This window comes from Seriola dumerili, unplaced genomic scaffold (genome assembly GCF_002260705.1).
Source record: "Seriola dumerili isolate Sdu_G_001 unplaced genomic scaffold, Sdu_1.0 BDQW01000191.1, whole genome shotgun sequence".
Classification (NCBI taxonomy): Eukaryota; Metazoa; Chordata; class Actinopteri; order Carangiformes; family Carangidae; genus Seriola; species Seriola dumerili.
The window spans coordinates 6,858,798-6,882,290 of NW_019174446.1; the positions used below are offsets into that span (position 1 = coordinate 6,858,798).

The 23,493-nt window shown below is 38.7% G+C and overlaps 1 protein-coding gene across 1 annotated transcript in view; it reads left to right on the plus strand.

Moving 5' to 3' along the window:
* csmd3 (CUB and Sushi multiple domains 3) overlaps nt 1-23,493 on the plus strand; it is a 216,856-nt gene that overhangs the window by 41,997 nt on the left and 151,366 nt on the right. Inside the window, exons 4-5 of the mRNA XM_022753266.1 lie at nt 7,324-7,518; nt 15,859-16,105. Of these exons, the coding sequence (XP_022608987.1) occupies nt 7,324-7,518; nt 15,859-16,105 (442 nt within the window). The remainder of the gene's footprint in view (nt 1-7,323; nt 7,519-15,858; nt 16,106-23,493) is intronic.

Genomic DNA, 23,493 nt, shown 5'->3' on the forward strand with positions numbered 1-23,493 from the left:
ATCAGAAGTGCTTGCTGGATGGTGTAACAGCTTCACAAACCTCACACCTTTCTGACACTGGAATTGTTGGGGGGACTGCCTCCAACAATTTCTGTAACTTTCTGAAGCGTCAATCCGATATTCACACCCACTTCACACAGTGACTGGACAGCTGTGCAGAGGTGAGAGAGGAAGCAGGGTTTGAACTTATCTGTCAAGCTCTTTTTTTTTTTTTCATTCCTTACCCGACTATTTCTGGCATTTTTTTTTTTGCATGTACAACGCTATGAATGCTCTCCAGGAGAGACTGACTAAAAATTACCACGGTATTTAAATTATTATTTAAATCACTTGTATATAAAACACTCAAAAGCTGGAAAAGAATAGAAGTACTATCATATTGTTTCCACCCAGTTTGAACTGTGTGTTACAGTGAACTTAAGCCCAGTGAGTTGACCAAAATAATAAGAAATTCCACTATGCATCTCTGGGAGATTTCCTAGTCAACATATTTTCTCTGCTCCCAAGCCAAGCCATTTAAGTTTGCACAACTGCTGTTTTTTTTGCAATATAGGTGCAGAATGCACTAACTGTGCATGCTTTTAGGGGTGGGAAATTTGGTGCAGATGTTCTCTCAAAACATGATTGTATCTCTTTTCATTGGCAATGTAAGAGAACATATCTTATGAAGAAAAACAATAAAAATGGTTGTGTTTATCGGGTGAGAGTAGGAATGAAGTGAGCTATTGGCCTTGGCAACTTGTGTTTTGGGAGAAGCAGCCTGCCCCATAATGTTAGTTAATTAGTGTATGTAATGTGATTAGTTTTCAGAGTTAGTAGGAACAGCCATGCTGCTGTTTTGATCTGTGAGTGAACTATATTGCAGAGCAAACTGGATCTGTGAATTTAAGAAAATTGAGAATTAAATCTTTGAAAAAAACAAAATCTAACATAATCTTTTACACATTAACCCACATGACGAAACTTACACAAAATGCCTCTTGAACACAGCACACAAGCCAAATCCTGGTCTGTAGTTGGCACAAGTTCAGAGTTGAAAAATAGTACTTATTGTCATGCACACACAGAATTTATACAGAAACTGCAAAATGTGATGGTCAAACAAGAAAAATACAATGTGACATGGGGATGTTCTGCAGTACCACAAAATTTCTAACCAACATCCATTATTTTAAGTCATACATCACGTTAAGTCAGCACTACGTAGCACTGCATTAAGTCAAGTTAGCTTATCGCCTGTACGTAACCTGTGGGTGTGACAAACAGTGGGGTCCACCACCCTTCTCTTTAGCTGTTGGTATGACAACATTGGAAGTGATAAACCATGACACTGATTATTTTGCTAACCAAAGAGATGGAGAATAATAGATCAGCTATAGTACGTTCAATCAAAATATAAGATCATACCTGATGTGTACAGTATATGATGAATTGCTTCTGCAGTATCTGACCTTATTTTCCTCTTAACATCATTGGCACAGTTCTCCACAAATAAGTAATCCAAGAAAAGTTTTGCAACCTGGTTCAGCAGCCAGGCTTTTGCTGAGCAAGTTTTTTTTTTTTTTTTTTTTAATTGGCCTATGAGTGTTAAATAGCTAAAGCACAGTGTGCCTTTTGGTATATGACTGTCACCATCCTCATATGGTATATGTCCAATAACAGGGTATTTGTAGGATGGAGGGATTTTATTGGTACATAGTTTGTGGTTAATGGGAATAACATCAGGTTGCACACAGCACCAGTCCCTGACCAGATGATTTTCTGTCTTTTTTAAAGATTTTTTTTTTAATGTTTCCAGCTCAGCAGTGTGTCTGACATTTTCTGCATCAAATTGTGAAGGGTTGTTGTGGCGAGTTTGTAGATATTTAGATTGCCTTTGATGTGCTTTGTCACATTTTGTTGAACTCCACAAATTTGATATTTCAAACAAATAAATTTCAATTTCACAGGCTCTCCGTAACTCCCATGGAGACATATTTGCTGTTTGTTGCCAAGGATCATGCTGCGCCATGTAGGGATGCATATATTAATTTCTGGCTGCAGTACATAGCTGCATTTGATATACATTGAAGCATGGCTACAGAATAATACAGCAGATCAATAGAGATAATTTTTTTCATGTATGTAGGGATTGATCAACACAGTCTATGATTATTGAGATTTTACTGCCTTACTCTCAGGGTTTTTATGAACCAAATTATTTAGGTTGGTATTTTGAATCTAATCTATCCTTTTAGAGCATATAAAATGTGGTGACAGCCTCAAGCTTGTCACCATCTGCCATGGTTAACCTTTAACAAACTTTGTGTAAACAATAGTTTGCATATTTGCTAATGCAAAGTACTGCAGCTTTTATATGAACGTAATACTTAGTAGTCAGGCTGTCCCTCCTCACCACTGACCTTGGCACTGGTCAGATGTCAATAATGCATGGAATCTCAAGTTTGCCTCTCACTCCTCACCCCTACATCGGTCAGGTATCATTAGTGCCGCGCTATATGTTACTCAATCATCGGTCATCCCTTCGTTTGCACATCTGTCACAAAAGCATTACTCAAATAGGCCGGTAGTCATAAATTTCCATTTGTATATGCTTTTTCTCTGACCTTTGCGAGTTACTTGTGGAAGATGGCAGTGCAATTATAAAAAATATGATAATTGATCATACATAAATAGATGAGAAACCCATTATACAGATTTTACTGTTTTCAGGACAGATTAGATTGAAGGGGTTTTGTCTAAATATAGTTAGGTATTAAAATATAAGAATGTGATGCAGAGGCTCAGCTCCTAAAGTTTCTCCTAGCTTGCTCAGTGAAAAAGTTATCAACCAAAAATTTTACTGTGCATATAGGATTTTAGTGTGTGTTTTTTCACTACTCCTTGGACAAACCCGGTCCAGTCTTTACTAAAATTAGCACACATGATCTTCAGACCAAACCTCACAAAATTTGTGACACGGATTTTTGATTTTCGAATGCATTAGACTTTCACAGCCAATCAGAAGCCACCAAATGGGAAGCGAGGTCATACCAGCAATGCTTTTATGGATAAAAACTAAACTTTGTACAGTGACTGAGGACCCTATCAGGAGGTAATTCAAGAAATCTGGTGTGCTTTGACCTCTAGTCGCTGCGGTAAGAGATTTGGCATTTTGTATTATAACTGTTGATGCATTTGCCTTAAACTCTAAATTCCTCTTTCTAGTCTTTCCCAAAATTGACACAGTTGTACTTCAAACCAGGACTTATGAAACTTATTTGTTTGCTTTTTGATTTGCAAAAGCATTTCTTTTGCCCTGTGCTTTCCAAGTAACTTTTTCTTTGTTTACACTTGCAATCTTTTATTTTAAAAACCAAGTTAATACCAACAGAATCAGAAGAGCAGGAGTGCCTCAGAATATTTATTTATTTATTTTTTTAAACTTCTTAAATCTTTATTATGGTTTCACTTTAAAGATTTTTGAAGTTTTTTTTGGCTAATCTAGCCAATGCTAAAAGTTATCTAGCAAAAGTACCACAATTAGTGCTGCAATTCAGATCAACCCACAAGAGAACAGGCAGATGACACGATCTGCCCGCAACTGCCAACAGAGAAATCCACAGTGGTGTCTTCTGGCAGACTGATGGCGCCAGTTGTCCGGAGACTACACTTCGTATCCAGGGTAACAATCCCATAATCCATTGTGAAGAAGTTTCTGGCTTTCAACACCAGCTACTGTAATTTTGACCAGAAAAATCTCCAGCCATGGCGCAACTCACAGTAGGCAAGACTCGCTTTCTTGCTCATGACTGAGTTGACGTTGAGATAAAAATAAATATTTGAATCATCAAATTTTGTTCATAGACATCTGAGTATCAATTAGTAATATGGCTGTATCGTAAATGGCCCAGTCACATTCTTTAGTTCTTCAGTTTTTTAAAATGTTTCATCAACTGTTGATTTAACACTGTTTTTTGACTCTACTTTGCATCTTAGTGATGACCAGACATTGCATTTACCCTGTACTAGTAATTGATAAAGTTCTTTATTTTGACTGAGTCATTGTCGTCATGTTCCTTTTGAAGTAGAGATTTGAGATCAATTGAATTGAGAAGTAACGGCTTCTGGTATTAGACTGATTGGAAACACTGTGTTAAGAATATTTTTGGAGGTGGTGCCCCCCTAAACGAGTGTGTTTGAATAAAAATCCAATACATTCTACAAGTATTAGGTTTGTTTAGTGTGTGTTATAGCTGACACTTTCTGTACTATACATGCTCTGAGGTCTTCTTTCCTCTTTTATTCCTGTTGCACTCTGTTGTCATTTAATTTTGCTCATAAAGATAAACAGCCGTAAGGATTTATATGGCATTCATTAGAAATCATATGAGCTCACATACACATCCCTCATACATGTGTATCTGCAGTGTAAAGTGGATTAGTAATTGGATTTCAAAAATTCCTGGAAATTAACATTAGAAAATGTGACTTTACAGATGTGTCTATTAACGAAATCTACTTCAGGATCAGGGCCTCAAATACACTGCTCCATATCCGTCTCTGTATGTCCATGTATCCATCTATCCATGGACCCATCTAACACACAGTTTGTTTGTGTAAAAATGACTTTCTGTTTCCTGGCTTGCCAGTTGGAATAATTAGCTACAAGCAGATGGCACATATCAAAAATAATAATTTAACTTGACTGCAAGATCAGCCACAAGCTGTAGGACCGAAGTAAGTTTTATATTCTTAGCATGAGGACAACTCTGGATCTAATCAGACTAATTGGGTTGTATTGATCATTACCCACAAATTCAGTTAAGCAGTGTTCTTTATCACAAAGCTGAGTCAAGTGTGTCTTTGTAATACACCTGTATTTGACCATTTTAATGAAATTATGAGAGTATCTGCTGTTTCATATTGATTTAAGTCTGGATGGTTTTTACAGAAACTGCAACATTAAAACCTCCTGCCTAATTTTGCATAGGTCCCCCCCTGTGCTGCCAAAACAATTCTGACCCGTTGAAGCATGGACTCCACTCCAATTTGTAGGCCAAGTCAACACTTTGAACTTTCTATTATGTTCCTCAAACCATTCTGGTTGTCGCTGATCGGTTGTAGCTTATGTGAAACATTCACCTGTGAATTGATGATAAGGCAGAGGTGACTAATCATGAAAGTGTGCCGTGCCAATCAGAGTGCCATTTCCCATTCCCTTTAAAACCCTGGTGCACTGGCACCTTGGTGCATTGCTATTATAATGGAGCAGTGTTTCACATAGAATTAGATTCTTTGTGGCGAGTTCATTACATGTTGTGACTGGCCAGTGAGCCCAGTCCTGACATACACACACCGCGGCTCTGTGCGCCCCCGGGGCAAGAAAGGGCTGGGCGAAAGCAATGGCACAAATCACAATGGGAGACATCTTTTATATTATATTATGAAAAGTGTAAATAAATCTTCTGTTCATTATGAAACTGCGGTGGGATAAATTTAGTTTAGGTGATGAATGGGGAAACACGGTGGTGGATTTAAGGGAAGTAAGAAAGAATCCTTCTCTGCAGAGTCTCATTTGTGTCCTAGAGACTTCCATGATGCATGGCAATATTATGCGTCACACAATATGCCATGAAGAATTCCCCGGCCTTCTGAGGCTGTATTGTAATGTTCCACCTGACCTATCCAAACATCTGAAATGAATTTTTAGCACACTCAACTTGTATGTAACAGGCAGAGTGTATGTGTGTTGTGCAGCTGCTTATGTAGGCGCATATTACTATCTTGATCATGCACCCTTAAAATAACAGTGAAATAATGTGCCATTTCAGACCAGGTTTTTGTTGGTCAGTCAAGCAATTGCTTTCTGCTGCCTCCAGATAGCAATGCGCCAACAATGCGCCTGACCACACCTCATTTTAAGACCAACACACCCATAGGTGCACAGAGGGGCACAAGTGTTTTTGCTATCTAAACAATGTTGGTGCTGGATGGGAAATTGACAACTGCGTTGGTCTGAAACTATCAAAGACACTTTCATCAGTCATTTTTAAAAACTAACATGTAACTCCTGAGGCAAAAAGAAGCCGATAATGTGTGGTCGTTCTGTCCCGTAGCTTGAAATAGAAGCTTCACTGTTACATTTTGTGCAGGCTGGAAATGTGCAAGGGAATTTTGTCTGAGATTGAGTTATGGTGCTCTAATAGAGGAGAGAAATGTACCGGAAGATTGTGTTCAACCAGAAGAACACAGGATTGAGCAGCCCTCCATGGCTGTTTATCACAACTTACAGTAGATATTTGTAAAAATTCTCTTTCAGTAGTTTGCCAAGGATTAAATTGATCATAAACACTGTTATCAGTGCATGAGCACAATAGGATGTTGCAAGTAATTTCTTGGAATTACTCAATTGGAAGATATATAACTTCAATATGTCATCTTCAAAAATGTGTCACATGCACTTCTTTACCTGTGATATATATGTTTGTACCATAATTAGCAGTTATAGTGATGGATACACACAGGTATATTAATTACAAAGTAAGATAAGATAGTGAAGGAATAGACATGAACTTTGAAAAGCAGTCCGGTCATTCTGTTAATTTAAACGGCCACTGCAGATTTCACCATTTCTGTCTTAGAAAAATGGGAGTTGTTTAGGAATGTAAATGGAAGGCAATCAGCAAGTAATTTAAGTAACATTTTAAGGGATCCATGTCACCAGAGGTCATTTGACATGTGTCATTAACAATAGATACTCTTGAGAGTCTGGTTCACATTCAGTGCTGTGATGTTTTTTTGTTTTTTCACCCTTGAATTTATGAAAATGATTAGAATTGCTCCTTATATTACTGTATAGTCTGCAGCTGTAGCTTCTTCTTTCGTGTCTTCCTGCAATCTTTTTTTCATTTAGGCTTTTTTCTTTGTACATTGTGCTAATTTACTTGCTTTTCTCTGCACCTCATTGCTGCTTCCAGCTACAGATGTGTTATTTAGTGAACTCTTAACATAAAGAGACAGTATTTCAGTACTCCTTGGGCAGTAAATTTTATCGTCTCATATTAATTGCAGCTCTTAAGTCATAACTAGGCATCTGAGTAGCAATGGCATAACATTCAGACTTGCATTGACATAGCTATTAACAGTATATGTAGACTCTTGTACTTAAGTCAGGATCAACAAAATCATATGTAGCATAGAAATTTTAGGCAACCAAAATGATGAAAATCAAACTTAATGGCTTTGCATGTATGACTAGAGACAAAATTAAGGAACACAGGTATATATCTTATATAGCAACACATTGTTATTCTTCACTATTCCTTTCTTTCCATTTTCCAGAGCTGAGAAGCAGTTCATGTGGAAACCCCGGGGTCCCACCCAAAGGCATACTGAATGGAACTCAGTTCAACGTAGGTGACAAGATCCGCTACCGCTGCGTCACCGGCTATGTCCTAGACGGACATTCACTCCTCACCTGTGTCAACAATGCAGCCGGTGTGTCGGTTTGGGACTTTCCTGTGCCAATCTGCAGAGGTGAGGATGTTTTATTACTGAAATTAGTTAGTTTATGCATCATTTTAATTGCATGTGATGACTGCTGCTTTTTTTAATCCCATTTTTCTCCTGGCTGTACAATGTCATTAAACGGGATCATGGACAATACATGATGTTATCTACATATTTTAGCAGGTGACTGGTTTGTCTTCACCTCTTGTCATTTGATTTCCATGAATTGCTTAAAGTTAATTGCTTTTCAGTGATTGACAGTTTGATGGCTGTATGACTGGCCTGTGCCACAGATGCAGTAAAATGTGGTACAAGTCTTCATTAGATATATAAATATATTTTTAATCTGATGGGATGGAATGATTTTAATCATGTTGCAGAAGTTGATTAGAGCCTCAGTGGCTTGAAAGGTTAATTAAATATTTATGCCTGTAGAGGAGATAGCTTAAATACATTAATGCTGTAAGCATGAGTTGCACATCTACTAGATTTTTCTGCTCCATTTCTGCTTTAGTTTTTCTCCATTTCCATTGCTGTGCTGTGACTCTACTGGAGACTTGGGCACCTCTTCTTTGGAATGTGTACAGGTCTCCCTGATCCGAACTTAACAAAATATGGAATTTTTGGGATTTGATGACGTGTTAGCCCTGCTGCCTCAGTGAAGTGTGTCACCTTGCCTTCCAGATTGCATGGGTAGCAACACTAGCTTACACAAGCTACAAGACTAAAGGCACACCACATCTGTTCTCTCTGTACAAAAGTGTCAGACAGTAAAAAATAAGTCCACCCTGAACATATGTTTAGGCAGCCTGAACATATGCACAACAGGTTGGAAGACCATTGTGGTAGTCTGGATGATTTGAAATGAAAATGTAACATGATTCAGTCATATCTGAGACTTGTGTAACTGTAGTATTTACTGCGTACCTTTTTTTTTTTTTCTCTTGCCTGGCAGGTTGAATATACTGGGATGGATTTTGCTGGTAGAAATAGATGGTTTTGACTGCTAACCTTGTGGCACATGAATGTGAAAGATGAAATAATTAGTTTTGATCAATGATGTATCCATTAGTGAAAATTCTCTGTTGCAGATAGGAGATGCAGCATTTTACAAGTCTGGGATTTTTAAATGCTTTAGGTTTTAATAATATAGCACCAAACTTAAACCTCCCTTTAGCCCAAAACACCATCCAGTAAGTGCTGCTGTTATTTTTAGAGACAGCCACCACTTCAGTACCACAAGGACAAATAAACTAACATTAGGCAAAAGCTCAGAAGGATAATGATTGAAAGCTGTTCTGGCATACAGATCATTTCCTTCCAATCCAACAGTTTGCCTCATACAGCTTTATAGTAATAATAAAAAAATGTATTACTATAAAGATAAATTACCTTATAAACTTTAACTTACCTTACAATTATTTACTGAATCAAAAATGAGTTTCTCACTATAGAAATATATGGAATAGGCCTGTGTGTACTTTGTCTTGTCTTTACTTAAGCAGTTCTGACTCATAGTTTTATTTATTGAGATGAAAAGCAGGGAACAACTGCATATCTTACTTAGATTTTTTACATTTTCTTGCTTTTTCTTTTTCTCAGACTACTAGGTCTCAGATGTGCAAAGTCATCCAAACAAGAAATAGTATATACTCGAAAAGAGTCAAAGTTCTCCCCCCTCCCATCTTTATATACAATCCTAAGCAATCCCAAAGCCAGCAGAGCAAATTTTCTCATGCCAACTCATTCTATAATGCAAGGCACAGCGAAAAGAAAATGGTTCCGCATATGGTTGAGAAATGGCAAGCTTGGAGGAAACAAAAAAGCTGCAGATGGAGGGCCCCTCTCCATTTAAGGATGGTGTTAGCCTCTATTGCCAGAGGCCAGAAACATCACTCCTTTTCAGGCCTGGCCACTGCTTGAGCCTCTCTCTCTCTCTCTCGTGTGAATCCGGCCCGGCTCCTGTATGTGGGCAGATGGTCCTTTGATCTTATTTCCTCAGAGAACCTGCCCTTTCTGCTCATCACCAAGTGTTTCACACTAAACACACAGCAACACAAAATCTTTTCCCAATCCACTGTCCACCCCCCACTGTCTCCCAACACCTTAGTCGCTTGTCCAGTCACCTCCTTTTGTTACTATCTGACTCCTTTTCATCTCTCCCCAGTTCTCTTCTCTATCCCCATGTGACTTCCAAAGTCCCCCGTGTGTGTAGGACTGACAGACAGATGGATAGAGGAGGAAAAAGAGAGTGCAGGAAGACATACAAACACTGTTTGATAATGAAGCTGTGTAGAACCCAAGTTTGACCAATATTAAACGTCATTACTAATCCGTGGAATTATCAGACATAAAGATCTTTGTCGGACAGAGTTGTCAACTTTCATTCAATTAAAAATGTTCACCGCAGTGTTTACCCTGGAGGCCGAGCGTGAAAGTCGGTACGGATGAAGTGGTGTAAGTTAGCATTTTGTTCCCCCTTAGTTTGTCCGTCTATGAAACAACCTACACAAAACCATGAGGTTTAATTATGTCTGTTATTGAGAAAAGCGGATTTATGTGGCTTGGAGTAGCTGTCAGGGTAATAGGAATCCTGTGATAATTCTGTAGTAACTATGTAGTGTACTTGAGTTACTGTGAAGCTAACATAAGGCCAGGTGTTAACCCATTTACATCAACCATAAACATGATATAGATATAAGTTTACACCATAAGTGTAGAGTAAAAGAGACTCAAAGACCAAACGCAAAGAACCAGACAGAATCAAATCCAAGCAGAAAGGCAGTGAGATGGAGAATTAATGGCTATTCTAATTGTGAGTTGCTGCTGCCTCTCACAGGAGCCCGTTTCGATTCCTTCCATCTAAATTGTCTCTGGACATTCATTAAACCAGGCAGCGAGACAGCAAACAGGGACAGTGTGGTAACATGAGAATATGGTCTATTGATACACTGTCATTCTTGCTGCCAGCCACTGTCCAACAGAATAAGAAAATTAGGCCACAGAAAATCCTTGAGTCTTAAAACATTTCCATGCTCAGTAGTGTGACTGGACTAAGCGCACAGTCCTCTCTGCAATGCCTTTTCAACTCGTTACTACACAAATTGAGATTTAAAATCTGAAACTTTGACTTGCCCACTTGCCAATGGCAAAATGTTTTTGTCCAAGTGAGTGCTGAGTTGTTCTCCAAAGATAGAGCTGATATGAAAATACCTGAGTGTTTTCATCAAGCTAGTTCTAGAAATCCTTTAAATTAAATTCACAAGTGTGAAAACAGGCGACCATTTTAAAGCATTTGTCTTAAGAATTAAGTTACCAGTGCAAAACTCCATATTCAGTATTCATTGATTTCAGTAGAATAATATGTTGTGAGGATCTTTCCATATTTTATAAAACAGAAATGATCAAATAACTTACTGTAATGTATCATTCTGATTGGTGCTGTGGTACCTTATCTCTCACTGAATCATCATCGTCTTCCAGGCTCCGAAATTATGGAGAGATGGTCACTATGGTGAAATGATCACCAGAAATACTGCACCCATTACAGATCTCCGTACCATTCCTCAACCCTATCAATGTTTAACATGACTTGTGGCTCCACAAATGAGGGACTTACTGTAGACATAGTCACTGCCTTTGCATTAACACAGGGATTATTACAAAGGAAAAACCTGAGGTAGTGTAGAAAATTATACATGAGTTCCTTCCCTTCTATCCTTGGGGGTGAATATTTCTAAGTAGAAAGACAAGTGTTGTATATCTGATCAAAGTCAAGGGGAGAGAGGCTTAATCCCTCCTCAAGTAGCATTAGATTGCTGATGCTGGGGATGTAAATGAGCTCAGCTAAAGCAGTCCTAATCCTCACCACCATCTTTTTTTTTTTTTTTTTTTTTTTTTTTTTTTTTTAACACTGCCACCGTTTTTAAAAGAGACAGATACTCCCTCTAAATCCAGAGCATGCTCTAATGATTTGCTAAGGAACACATTGCCCAGCATTCAGTTTCCTCTTTTATGTAACTAAACCTGGTAAACTGCACCTGCAACCCAAACCCAAATGAAACACTGCATGTGGATATATATATAATATACATGGAACCTGTAAGGCATTATCCAGCTGAAGCCATTTAAAATTCTCAAGCTGCAAAGCATTTTTTGAGCCTCAGACAGCAGTTTACTGGTGCATGATTTACAGTACCATACATGGATGCTTCTCAAAGAAACGGCTAAGAAACCTGTCTCAGTACTTATGTACAATAATGAACTGTTCCCAAGCATCTAACTAATTTTCCTGTGCAATTTAATTGGCTACAACTGCGGACATATTAATCAGTCATAAGTGAGGTTATTTTCATTAAATGTGGTTGTGGAAATCGATCTCAAGCCTTTTAGGAAGCCCTGTGCTGAAATATTGGTGATTAATCCATAGTACACAAACCAGTAAACATTGAATTTTAGTTTGGATTCCCTGTTAACATGTCATTAAAAAACTGCCATGCTTTTTCTTTTTGGCTGCTAATAAGTCTCAGTCCACTTGTTGATCAGACTAGTCAGATAGATATCAAAGCTGTTAAGTTTGAGTCTGTCCTGTTAGACCACTGTTGTGTTTCTTAATCGACAAAGATCTTTGTTTTGTTGGTGTCAGTGGTTACTAGTGGTAACATTGACTACATGCTCATAATATATATGTTTTTTTTTTTTGTATCCAAATTTGCTTACTATTTTACTGTTTCATGTCGAAACATAGTGGTGGCACTGTAATTCTCACTGACAGTTGCACTATATACCCAAACTGACACAAATTATGGACCCCCATCTGATAAGACTTTTGCTTTTAGATTGTTTCATTACAGTGAGTGTTTGAAAGCTATGAAGGATTTTAGGTGTTGCCCCAGGAACAAAATGTATTGTTGACAGTGGAAATCAGAAACATGTTCTCCATAATCTGGTCTGTTGGACCTTTCTTTAGAAGAAGCACCACAGTTACCACCCCAAACCTAGTCGCATGTGCAACCACAACAAGTGTATTGTCTGTTTTACTTGGATGATGATGATGATTCAGAGAGTAGATGAAGAAAAATAAATAAATAAAACAGTCAGTTCATCCTACTTCTCATAAAACAGCACCACTGCAGTTACACCAGTCTGAGCAGTCTGAGCAGCTCTGGCAGTTACTGACCAAATCAGATGTTAGCTTTGAGAAGCCTACCAGGCTGGAATAAATGAAATACTGTTTGAGTCAGACTGATTCAGTAATAGAACATCTGATGTGTTGCCGGACAGTTTTAATACCAGACCTGCAGCATGATTTCACCTAACTTCCATCATCCACTCATCATTTAATGGTAATTCAAATAAAAATGTTACTTATTTTAAAATAGACACTGTTTGGTGGATAACATACATGCCAAGTTAGCTAGGAAAAAAGGAGTGATATGCATATTGAAAAAAACCGTCATTGTCAAATATCTGAATGTATTTACTGATTAAAAACAATTACGTCTGATGGAAGCAAATCAGACAATGATATTACCAACAAATAGGTATTGTACACTCTGTTGCCAGTTTATTAGGTACAGCTAAAACTAATGGAGTCGAACACAACAGACCTAAAATAAATCCTACCCTCATGAATGTTACAATGTCCAGGTACATATCTCATGAAAATAGAATTTATTGAGAGTATACAGCTTCACTCTACTTTGTTGTGTGAAGCTGATTTGGTTAGTTTTTGTATTACATTTATGATAGAGAAGTGCAAGGTAAAGAAAAAAGAACGGCGATTAAATAATGATTGAATTATAATACTGAATACTTGAATTTTGGTGTTTCAACAGTGACTGAAATTGATAAAATTCAGTATTGAATACATTAGAATATTTCCAGCACAACTCATAATCAAACTAGATTACATACTCATAATCGTCAAGATGGAATTTTGCTTTAAAACAGGGAGAGTATAAGCAGTTGTCAAAAATGTGATTTTTATTTTTTTCAACTTGGTATGAAAATCCAAATTCTGGTATCATGACACTATCAGTGGGGAATGACTATTCAGGATTTTAGTAGGCTGAAAATTAGGTATTGAGGCATTTAATCTCTGAATGAATTATAGGAGCTTAAGACTTGTACTTCAGGGTGCAAAGCAGGTGATATTTGCGACCATTTACACAGGATGACTCGAGCTTGAAGAGCCACTTATAGATGAGCATGGCTCCTACCTGGAAAGGTGTTTGTGTTTCGGCTTACCTGCAGAATTTCCCCCCTGACATTTTATTTATTTTCTTTTCCATTCCTTTTATCTCTCTTCTGTCTCTTTTGTCTCTTATGAAATTCCAGTTTTTCCCTCATTATTTTCTGTATCACTTTTTCCTCTCACTCTTGATTTGCTCTCCCCTTGTCTCTTTTCCTTCCACTTATTTCTATGCATCTGCGCTGGTGACAGCCACAGCCGGAGGCATTATGTTTTCAGGTTGTCTATCCGTCGGTCCCTTTCTCACGTACACGATACCTCAGGAATGCCTTGCAAGAATTTCTTCAAACATTCTCTTGGACTCGAGGATGAACTGATTAGATTTTGGTGGTCAAACGTCAAGGTCGCTGTGACATCACAACACACGGTTTTGGCCATAACTCAAGAATTCTTACACTAATTAAATACATGTAATCCCTTTTTATTAAGTTCCGTCAAAGTATTCACTACATATATTACATGAGTCTGGACAGACATGGATATAAACTGCAAACTTGACTGGATGGTGGGGACATACAACAGTGAGTCGGTAATTCTAGCTTTTGTCTTATCTGTCTAATATCCTACACTTGCCTCCTCCATTACCTACACTCAGGACACTTCATGCTGCCCTCCTGTCTGTCATGAAGTTAAAAAGTTTCTATTGCTTCTCTGCAGCATTTTAATATCAATTTAATTTCAGCCAATTACTCTACAGATCTGCTTGGCACTCTTTAAAATGTCATCTTAAAGGCATTGATGGGATATATAATTCTCAGGATAGGTTTTTGTGGTGAAGACTGTGATAATTTAAATCAGAAGCAAATCGTGACTCCACATGGTTTTGTTGTTACAAAGCTGCAGGCATCCAACAAATGAAAGCCTGCCCTTGATGTAGTCTACAAGTGAGAGTCTGCCCTTGATATGAATCATATATGTGTGGACATCATGTCTCACACTGTATCATTTTGCCATCTCTGCCCTTCCTAAAAAAGACTTTGATGAATTCCTATGCTTCCGCTAATGTGTCAAAGGACATGGATCAAGCCAACTAGCAGCTCCTGCTCTCCCATCTTCTCCTTCTTTTTCTGTATCTTCTTTTGAATTTCATACATCCGCTTCCTTGTTCCTTGACCAATCGTGTAATGCAGCACACAGGAATGTTCCAAGGCTGGCAGCTCTGACAGCCCTGAGTGGAGCGCTGAGCCATCAAAGGTTTCAGCTGGCACAGCTGAGTGTCACATTTTAGTCTTAAATGATGTGAAAACTGTGAAAGCCCTGCCATCATTAGAATTCTTAAGGGAGAAAAACGAATACAGGGATAGAGGGGAGGCTGGTGAGTAATAGTAGAAAGATCTGAGAGGGCTCGGAAGAGAGGAATGGAGAGAGAGATGGAGAGATATTAGAAAGGGTGGGGGAGAGAAGGGAAAAGGGACGTGGAGTGAAAGAGAGCAAGCCACTGTTATGGTAAAGTGCATTAACATTCAGCTGGCGTGCCATGCTCCCCACACTGGAAAAAAAATATACAATTTCACAGCATTATAAGCCCTGTTTATCACCATTTGTTTGTTTCCTGAAACATGAGGGGGCTCCGAGGACATAATGATGAATTACTGACTCTTGGATGGAGGGAAGAATCATGTTGTGGGAAAGAGAAAAAAAGCTCAAAAGAGAGAGTAAGGACTTTTCCTCCCACATAGAAACTGCTGAAGAAAACTGTGACAGAATTTGTACACAGTTAATTGGTAAATGGTTCTGTCCATTGTCACTTGTATGAATGCTTCATGATTCTTGCTATTGTGACGAAAACACAAGCAACCTTTTAATCTTGTGTTTCGTAGTGTTATCAATCCTATAATTGTAGCTGTAAATATTGGGCTTGACAACTTATGGAAATGTGACAAAAACAAATAAAATAATGTGTTTAAACGCCCTATGCAGCTCTACCATCAGCTTCCACAGTGGTCTGTCTCTGGTTTGCATTTATCTGAGGGGACAGGTACAAATGTTTTATGCCTGCAGCCACTTTTTTCCCCATGTTGAACTTTGAATAACATCTCTGAAATAACCCAGAGACTATGTGTCTGTTCTCCGTGCACCCTCCCCACCCTCCTTTTCTCTTCGGTGACTGACAGCGGAGGACACGTGTGGTGGCACCCTGAGGGGCTCCAGCGGGCTCATCTCCAGCTTCGATTTCCCCAGCGGTGACTCCCCTGGCGCCGGTGGAGGTGGAGGTGCTGGAGGCTTGGGCAGCAGTGGGGAGTGTAAGTGGACCATCCTGGCAGATCCGGGGGACACCATCTCCCTGGTGTTCACTGAATTTCAGATGGAGGAGAAGTCGGATTATCTGGAAGTAGAGGGATCAGAACCGCCAACCATCTGGTGAGTTGAGCTGTGAGGAGGATTGAGGGTAGTGTTTGTATTTGATTAGATAAGCATTAAACTGTTACATAAATAGTTTTAATGCAAGTGGAGGTGGGTATGTGTGTGTTTGCGTTTGTGTGTTGAACAGTGTTGACAGGGTGTTAACAGACAGGTGAGAATGGTGTGAGAGGAGGTTGTATAAGTGGAGGTGCGGGTTTGTTTTTTGAAAATGTGCAATAAATTCTCTCAAGAAAGTGATTTTTAGTGTTATGCTGTAGTGAACTGCAACAACAACAGGCTTTCTCGGCCTACAGTTGCAGCTCCAAACCCAGACCAAACACTCTATGCTTAGCATATAAGAAAAAAGGAGAGAGATGCGAAGAGATCATTTTGATGGCTGGGGGTGCAACAAAGAGCTGTAGGATAGAAAAACAGCAACTGCAAAAAATGAACAGTATATTGTAATAATTAGTATAATGAATTAACCATGTAGTTAAAATCCAATAATAAGGTTACATTTGGCTCAGTAATATAACCAGTCTGCCTAGCTGAGTAATTTATGCATCCTAACGTAGAGACAGCAGTATGTATAATCATAACAAAAACAGAAGAGAATGGGCAGTCATAGAGAGAATAAATAAGTTTCTTCTTTAGATTTATCTGATCACAAGAGAGTTGGCAGCTCTGAGTTTATTCCAAAGAGGGGTGGGGGCTTGGTAAGACAAGGCTGCATTGCCTTAGGATTCTGTCTTAGTTCTTTGGATAACGAGGAGGCCTGCCTGCTGAGATCTTAAAGCATGCAAAGGAACAAAGGTTCAGTATGTATGGTTGAGCGTGACCATGTAATATCACATAGGAGTAGCACTGTAACATCAGCTGCATGTGTTTGAAGATACGGTAATGAGAAAGAACCTCTGAATGAATTTTCATAGACAGTTGTGTGCAGAAAACATTTTTAAATATGCTTTGTGGTTCTGATTTAAATTAAAGCAATTCACAGAGAAGGAACGTGATTGTAAAATTCAAATTAAGATGCTTGGAATGGGATTTTATTGATACCAATGCCTTTATCAGTTCTATCGATTCCCATAATGATTCAGGGAGCAACTCTGGGTGTTTCAAGTCATCGTTTCCAAAGGTCTCTGTTTTTGCCGTCCAGAGTGTGTCCCGGAGTTTGTTTTCGCTCGACACACATCGTGTGTCACATCTCAGTGACAACATCCTTTAAACGACATGGTCTGCGAAGGCGTGGCCTCCGAGGTTGCATAGACTACGAAGGCCAAACCGAAATGAAAATTCCTATTCATCCTCGTCTGCTGTTTTTAATTGTCAAGTTCGCCTTATTCTCTTTTTGGGAAGTGATTAATCACTGGTACATAATAAATTTTGGGATAGGTTGAGCTGTGCAAGATCCACCTGTTGGATTCCTTTGTTGTCAGGAAAATGAAGGACGCATTTCTCAGCCACATTTGAAGGAGCCTTAGAAATGGAATTCCCAGTTGCACCACTGTGACACAAAATGCAGCCTTCGAAAGGATGCGGCCCCTGAATTGAGACAGATGTGCAGTTTTACGAACATAGTAAGAAAAAGACATCCATGGGACTCAGGTGTTCAAAAACTCCAGCATTTAACCGCAGTTTATATTTGGGGTTTTTTACTCAAAGGAAAAACCTGCAAAGTCTACCTACATGGTGCTAATGTTATTATAACACAGGATATTTACCATTGGTAACTGACGTACTGCTCCCTTGGGAAGCAGTGGCACTGGTGTGTCAAACATATGGTATTCCTGGAATTTATCACAACTAGCGCTGTCTGTCTTTGTGAAATGAAAGCACGGCTCGAGCCATTCCTTTCTCTCCACCATGACCATGCTCTTGGTGGGAATTGTTGGCTGCTCTATTTGAAAAAAGCCTTGAGAAAACTTCTGTTGTGATTTGGCGCCATATAAATAGAAATGCACTCGACTTGACTTGACCTCTTTTTTTCATTCCAGCATATTCTGTATATGCTTGATGTAGAAGTCACTCCCAACTGAAACAGGGAAATATGAAATGGGTTTGACCCCCAACCTTGAAGCTAAGGTTGTCCATCTCCTCCATGTCCTGTGTGAATGGGAGCATCCACCAGGTTTATGTGATCCTGCCGGGCATTAATTATAATTGGCTGAAAGAAGCTCTAATCAATCACTGAGCTATGAGCTTTGTTGTCCCTGAGAGTTGTCATCCGGAGTTAGAGGGAGAGAGAGAGGCAGACACTGTGTCAGTGGGAGACATAGAGTCAAAAGGAGAGGTGCTCTGAGTGTGGCGATGACTGCTAAGTAGCGTATGTTGACGTAGCCAAAGAGAGTGCGACAGGGAGTTGATATAGGATGACACCGATGTGTTTTGACAGACCCATCAGGTAACCCTCCTCTCTTAGGTGTAATAGCTCCAAAATTAACTCTTTTACTGACAGAAATGCATCTCGGTCAAAATGCCTGGGAGCCCCAGTGGCATATGCTTTGTGTTTTGAGTCTACTCCTGTACAGGATTAAACAAAAAATGGCTCTAAGCGGTTAAACATTTACTTATATTTTATCTCTATTTATTTTGCCTTCTGATTAGAAAGCACACAAACAGACTCAGCACCTCCTGTTTACATATCACTAAACCTAGGAACAAAAAACAAGGCACTCTGGGCTGGTACTTCCTTGCGACTTCAAAATAAAAGCATGTATATATGTAACTCAAATTAAAAGATATATTTGTACACCGACCATAGTAGTTATGAGCAGTTCCCATTAACTTGTTTCTTATAAATTCTTATACACATTAACTGCACATAATGTAAATACTATATTTAATATTCAGTCAAAAATTCTAATTCGAATTACACATGAAATGCATGATTGAACTAAATTACAACTGAGTGCTATGAAATGCATTACAAACACAAATTGTCTCCCAAAATTCAAATGGCTTTAAGGAGGCACATTTTTGTATTTACTTTCCAAGAGTGTGACAGAGTGGCTTCATCACTGACTGTGGGTAATAAACACACACACACACACACACACACACACACACACACACACACACACACACACACACACACACACACACACACACACACACACACACTTCCCCATCCCTTCCGTTGTGGTTAAGCAGTTGGCAAAGTCTGCTGCCATTCGTTTTCCCTTCACCGTTTCAGTAGGGCAACCGAGTGCGCACACTTGGTAGTTCTATTACTATTTATGCATATTTGCACAAACATTATGTTGCTTACCCTTTGTAGAAGGGCGTGGCATCAATGAGTTTTGTTGGCAAAACAGGGATGTAACATTTTCCTCTGTTAAATAGTATGTTCTCACGCGCTTCATGGTCACATGAACTGCATAATTATGTTTCCTGTTTGTAATATTAATTTTTACTACAAATAACTTGTAAATGTTAAGCCTTGTGTGAAGGGCTACAGGTTTAAAAGATAAATCACACCAACATGCTATCTTCAGACTTGATTAAGGGGTAAGTAATGTTTTTAACATAAAAAATGTATATTAGTATATCACTTACATTTACCATGACCCAGTCTGCTATTAGGCTACACTTCTATGTGGTACAAAAATGTGACACCTTCAGTAAAGTTTTTTTTTTTTATTTTTTTTTTATTTTTTTTTTTTTTGCAGTCCAGCATCTAAGGAGAGGTTAAAAAAACACATACTGTGTTTATTTATCGGGTAAAGCAGTTTAAGAACAAGTGCCTCTCTGTGTAGGAGTTTTACTTATGTGCATGATGAAAAGTCACCATGCATCACTTGAATGCTTTGAAACTCCAAGATGATGTTATTATATGTCACCAAATGTCAGAGGCTGTTAGGCAGAGTTATCATTTTAAGCCCTACAATCCAAGTGGGACCCAGTGAGCTTGAGTGCAGTGGGGCCAGAATTTTAGAGAGATGGCTTCAACTCGGCCAGGTAAACAAACAGACAAGCAAACAGACACGATTCAGGGCGACCGATTCCCTCATGCCCATAAAATTCATTGCTCTCGTTCCCCCTCTTTTTTTTTTTTTATGAGTGTCTATGACCATGTACAAGGCCAATGGGCAGCTAAACTTTCAAGTATCCTAACATATAACACCAGTTGCAGGCAGAGACAAGCAAACTGTCAATTTACCCTTGAGGTTTAGAGCTGCTTAACGATGATTGACAGCCTCGCATCTCGAAGTCAGTCAGATTTAACATCTCCTCTTAGCCTTTTTCAGGCAAATAGGCGTAAAGCATGACCCAGTTTAACTTGTTATCCTCTCAACCTGTGGTAATACAGATAGATATCAAGTGATAAACATGAACAAAACTATGGATGGAAAAAATTAGTCGCAAATCAAGCAACCTTTATCCCTGACAGAATGATTAACTAAAGTGCTGGAGAATAAGAATTACAAAATAATTCACAGTATAATTCACAAGACAGTACAGTCCACAGAAATGTATTGTTTATATAATTAATAATGAGATCAACAAATATATTCCTCATAGATGTAATTATATTTGAATGTTTAATTTATTCCAGCAATTGTAATAGTTGTTACAAAATGGAAAATCTAGTAAATTTCAACGGATTGATTTGCGAGCAAGTTTTCTGAAAGTAAATGATAGACAATTATAAATACTAAAAAACAATTCCTGATGGGTCCAGGGCTATGGGGCAAGAAAATATGTTTTGCTGACACCTCATAACAGGTTTTATCCTTTTATCAACTGAAGATTTCTATCAGATCTCTGCAAATGAGTTTATTGATTCCATTGTTGTCACGCTGGTGAAGTTTGATGTGAGGCTACACATCAATCACTGTGAAAATAGACAAAAAAAAACTGTTTCCTTTGACAAAAGCCAACAGTGGAGCCTGGCTAGACCAAGAAAAACAGTTTTTTGTTATTCCTGTGACCTTTCCTATGATTGTACAGCGCTGTTCACAAAGGGCAAAAACAACAAGCTGTGGATTACGTGTCACTCATTATTTCAAATATGGACACAGAGCATAAAACCTAAAAGGCTTTGCAGATATTAGATACACTGTTTTCATTATATACCATGAAATTTAATCAGAAATTTTATGTTTTATTTTTTCATTCTTTTCTCTCTACCGTTATGTTTTTGCAGATTCTTCTCATTACCTACTGTAACATTGATTCTGCATGTTGTAAACATATTAAGAAAGCTGAGAGTCGAGAATAGATTGTTACTTTGCTGAGCAATCTGGCAATATTTTGCTTGGTTCACTGAATATGAACAATCCTTTTCCAACAGAGTGGCTAAATGGTTGTCAAAGGAAGATTACAATATTCAAAGCAGGTTGAGAGCAAGAGGTACCCCGCAGCTAAATTACCAACGTTGGTTAGATTATCATGTGTATTAGATTCAATTTCTTCTTTCTGGGATTTATTATTGATCTACCCAGGCAAAATATAACCCATCAGATTGTCTCCAAAAGCTGTGCTCCACTGCGGTTAGAGGCGGAAGAATGCAGTGTTTAATTGAAGGAATGTGAATTGACACTTGACCCAGGTATTTCACCAGGGCAATTAATGTAAGAGGCTACTGGGTATACAGTGACTGGCTCACTGTTTTCAGAAGCCCAGTAGATTGGCTTCTAGCAAGCACAAGCACCAAGCAGTATAAGTGCATCTCCTGAACAGTCTCTGAAGAGGGAGTAACTTGATGAGGGATAGAGAGCAGCGGCTTCTTCCTTATCACATAAAATATTCTAGCAATTACTCCCTCTTGTCAGATTTTATGGAATACGTGTGGGAGGAAAAGACAAAATAACCTGGCCCTATCTTTTTTTTGACAAATTTGAATTGATCGCTCATTATCTGGGGTGCACCTACATATAACCTGCCTCTGTGTGAAACTAAGTAGAGACACCAGAGATTTCAGCTTATCGCTCTGGCCTCAAGGCCACGTTTGGCCACAGTACCTGCACATTGGGACTCATTACGTTGGTATTTTGATGAGATTGCCATGCTCCCTTCAACCCCTCACCCTATCAAATTAGCCACATTTCGCTCAGAGAATTCTACGAGCCTTACAAACCTATGTCAGAATCTACCATTAGTCCATGAGACGCCCCAAATCAGTGATATGAAGCATACATTCTAAAACTTGGATGAAACCAAGCACATAATAAAACACTCCACTCATGCCAAGAAGTAATCTCCGAAAAGCCATATTGCATATCTATGAAGGAACAAATAGACAGCCTAAGTGAGTGTAGAGATAGAATGGCAGTGCATTATGTGAGGAATCCATTTTTCCAATTGGACTTTCTCATCTTTGTCACTCAGTATGCACTAGAAGAGATACAATAAGAAAACAGTAGACAGGACTCACTTGCTCTTATCTATTTTAAGAAGACTGGGCAGCCCACTTTCCACAAGTAATGTATTTTTTTCCATGACAGTTACTTTGACCAGTACCAGTGACACGCATAAATATTTTGTGAATTGTCCATTCAGCTTCTGCTAAAAGTCACAAACTGGACATACAAGGACAACTTGAGAAACAAAACAATGAAATAAATACTATATTCTATTATTAGTCATAGAACATTTTCCCTGACATGCTGCTTTGTCACCGTGGTGCACAGTTTACATACAACATTTAATATCTTTACCTAAGAAATCATGAGAACATGTTGGCATGCAAATCACCAATTTCTCAGGTCACATCTGATGCAGTAAGTCTTCCTTCTCTGCTGGCTTCCAGCCTATGAGCACATTTGTGTTCATCTGGGCATCTGCTCTTACCAGGAGTACAGTAGCTGGAGGGAGTATTTCCGCTGTGCAAGCCAGGCGTCCCAGACACCATGTCACACTTCAGTTTATATTTCTTCACTTTGAACTTGCATGTACCTGGAAGATTTTTGCATGCATATTGTTAGTGTATAAATTAATATAATATTTTTCTGCACATTGATACAAATATAACCATTAGAGTAACTCCTCTGTATGCTATCATTAAGGCTTTATTTACTGTTGATGGCACATCATGTTTCACTTGCTCTGCCATACTTTGCTGTTGTGACAACAGTATATTCACCTCCGCCGGTCTTAAATTTCTAACATCGCTCCTGTGCTGCCTGGAGCATCTGAGCATCTTCCTGATGGGTACAGCTTTATTGTCGCTATCCATTTTCTTTTAGACTTCTAGCAGAAATCTTGTGATAATTTGCCGCTTCCACTGCAGGAAACATGTGGGCAGTTTCCTCTAAATAGTTCGGCTGCTCTTTTTCATTCTATCCTTCTATTGGTGTCATTAGCGTTTTATCAGTGACGCAATGACAGAAAAGGTCAACTTTTGTGTGAAAATCAATTACCTTTTAGTTCCCTTTTTAGGAGCTGCAATCATCTCCCCTTGT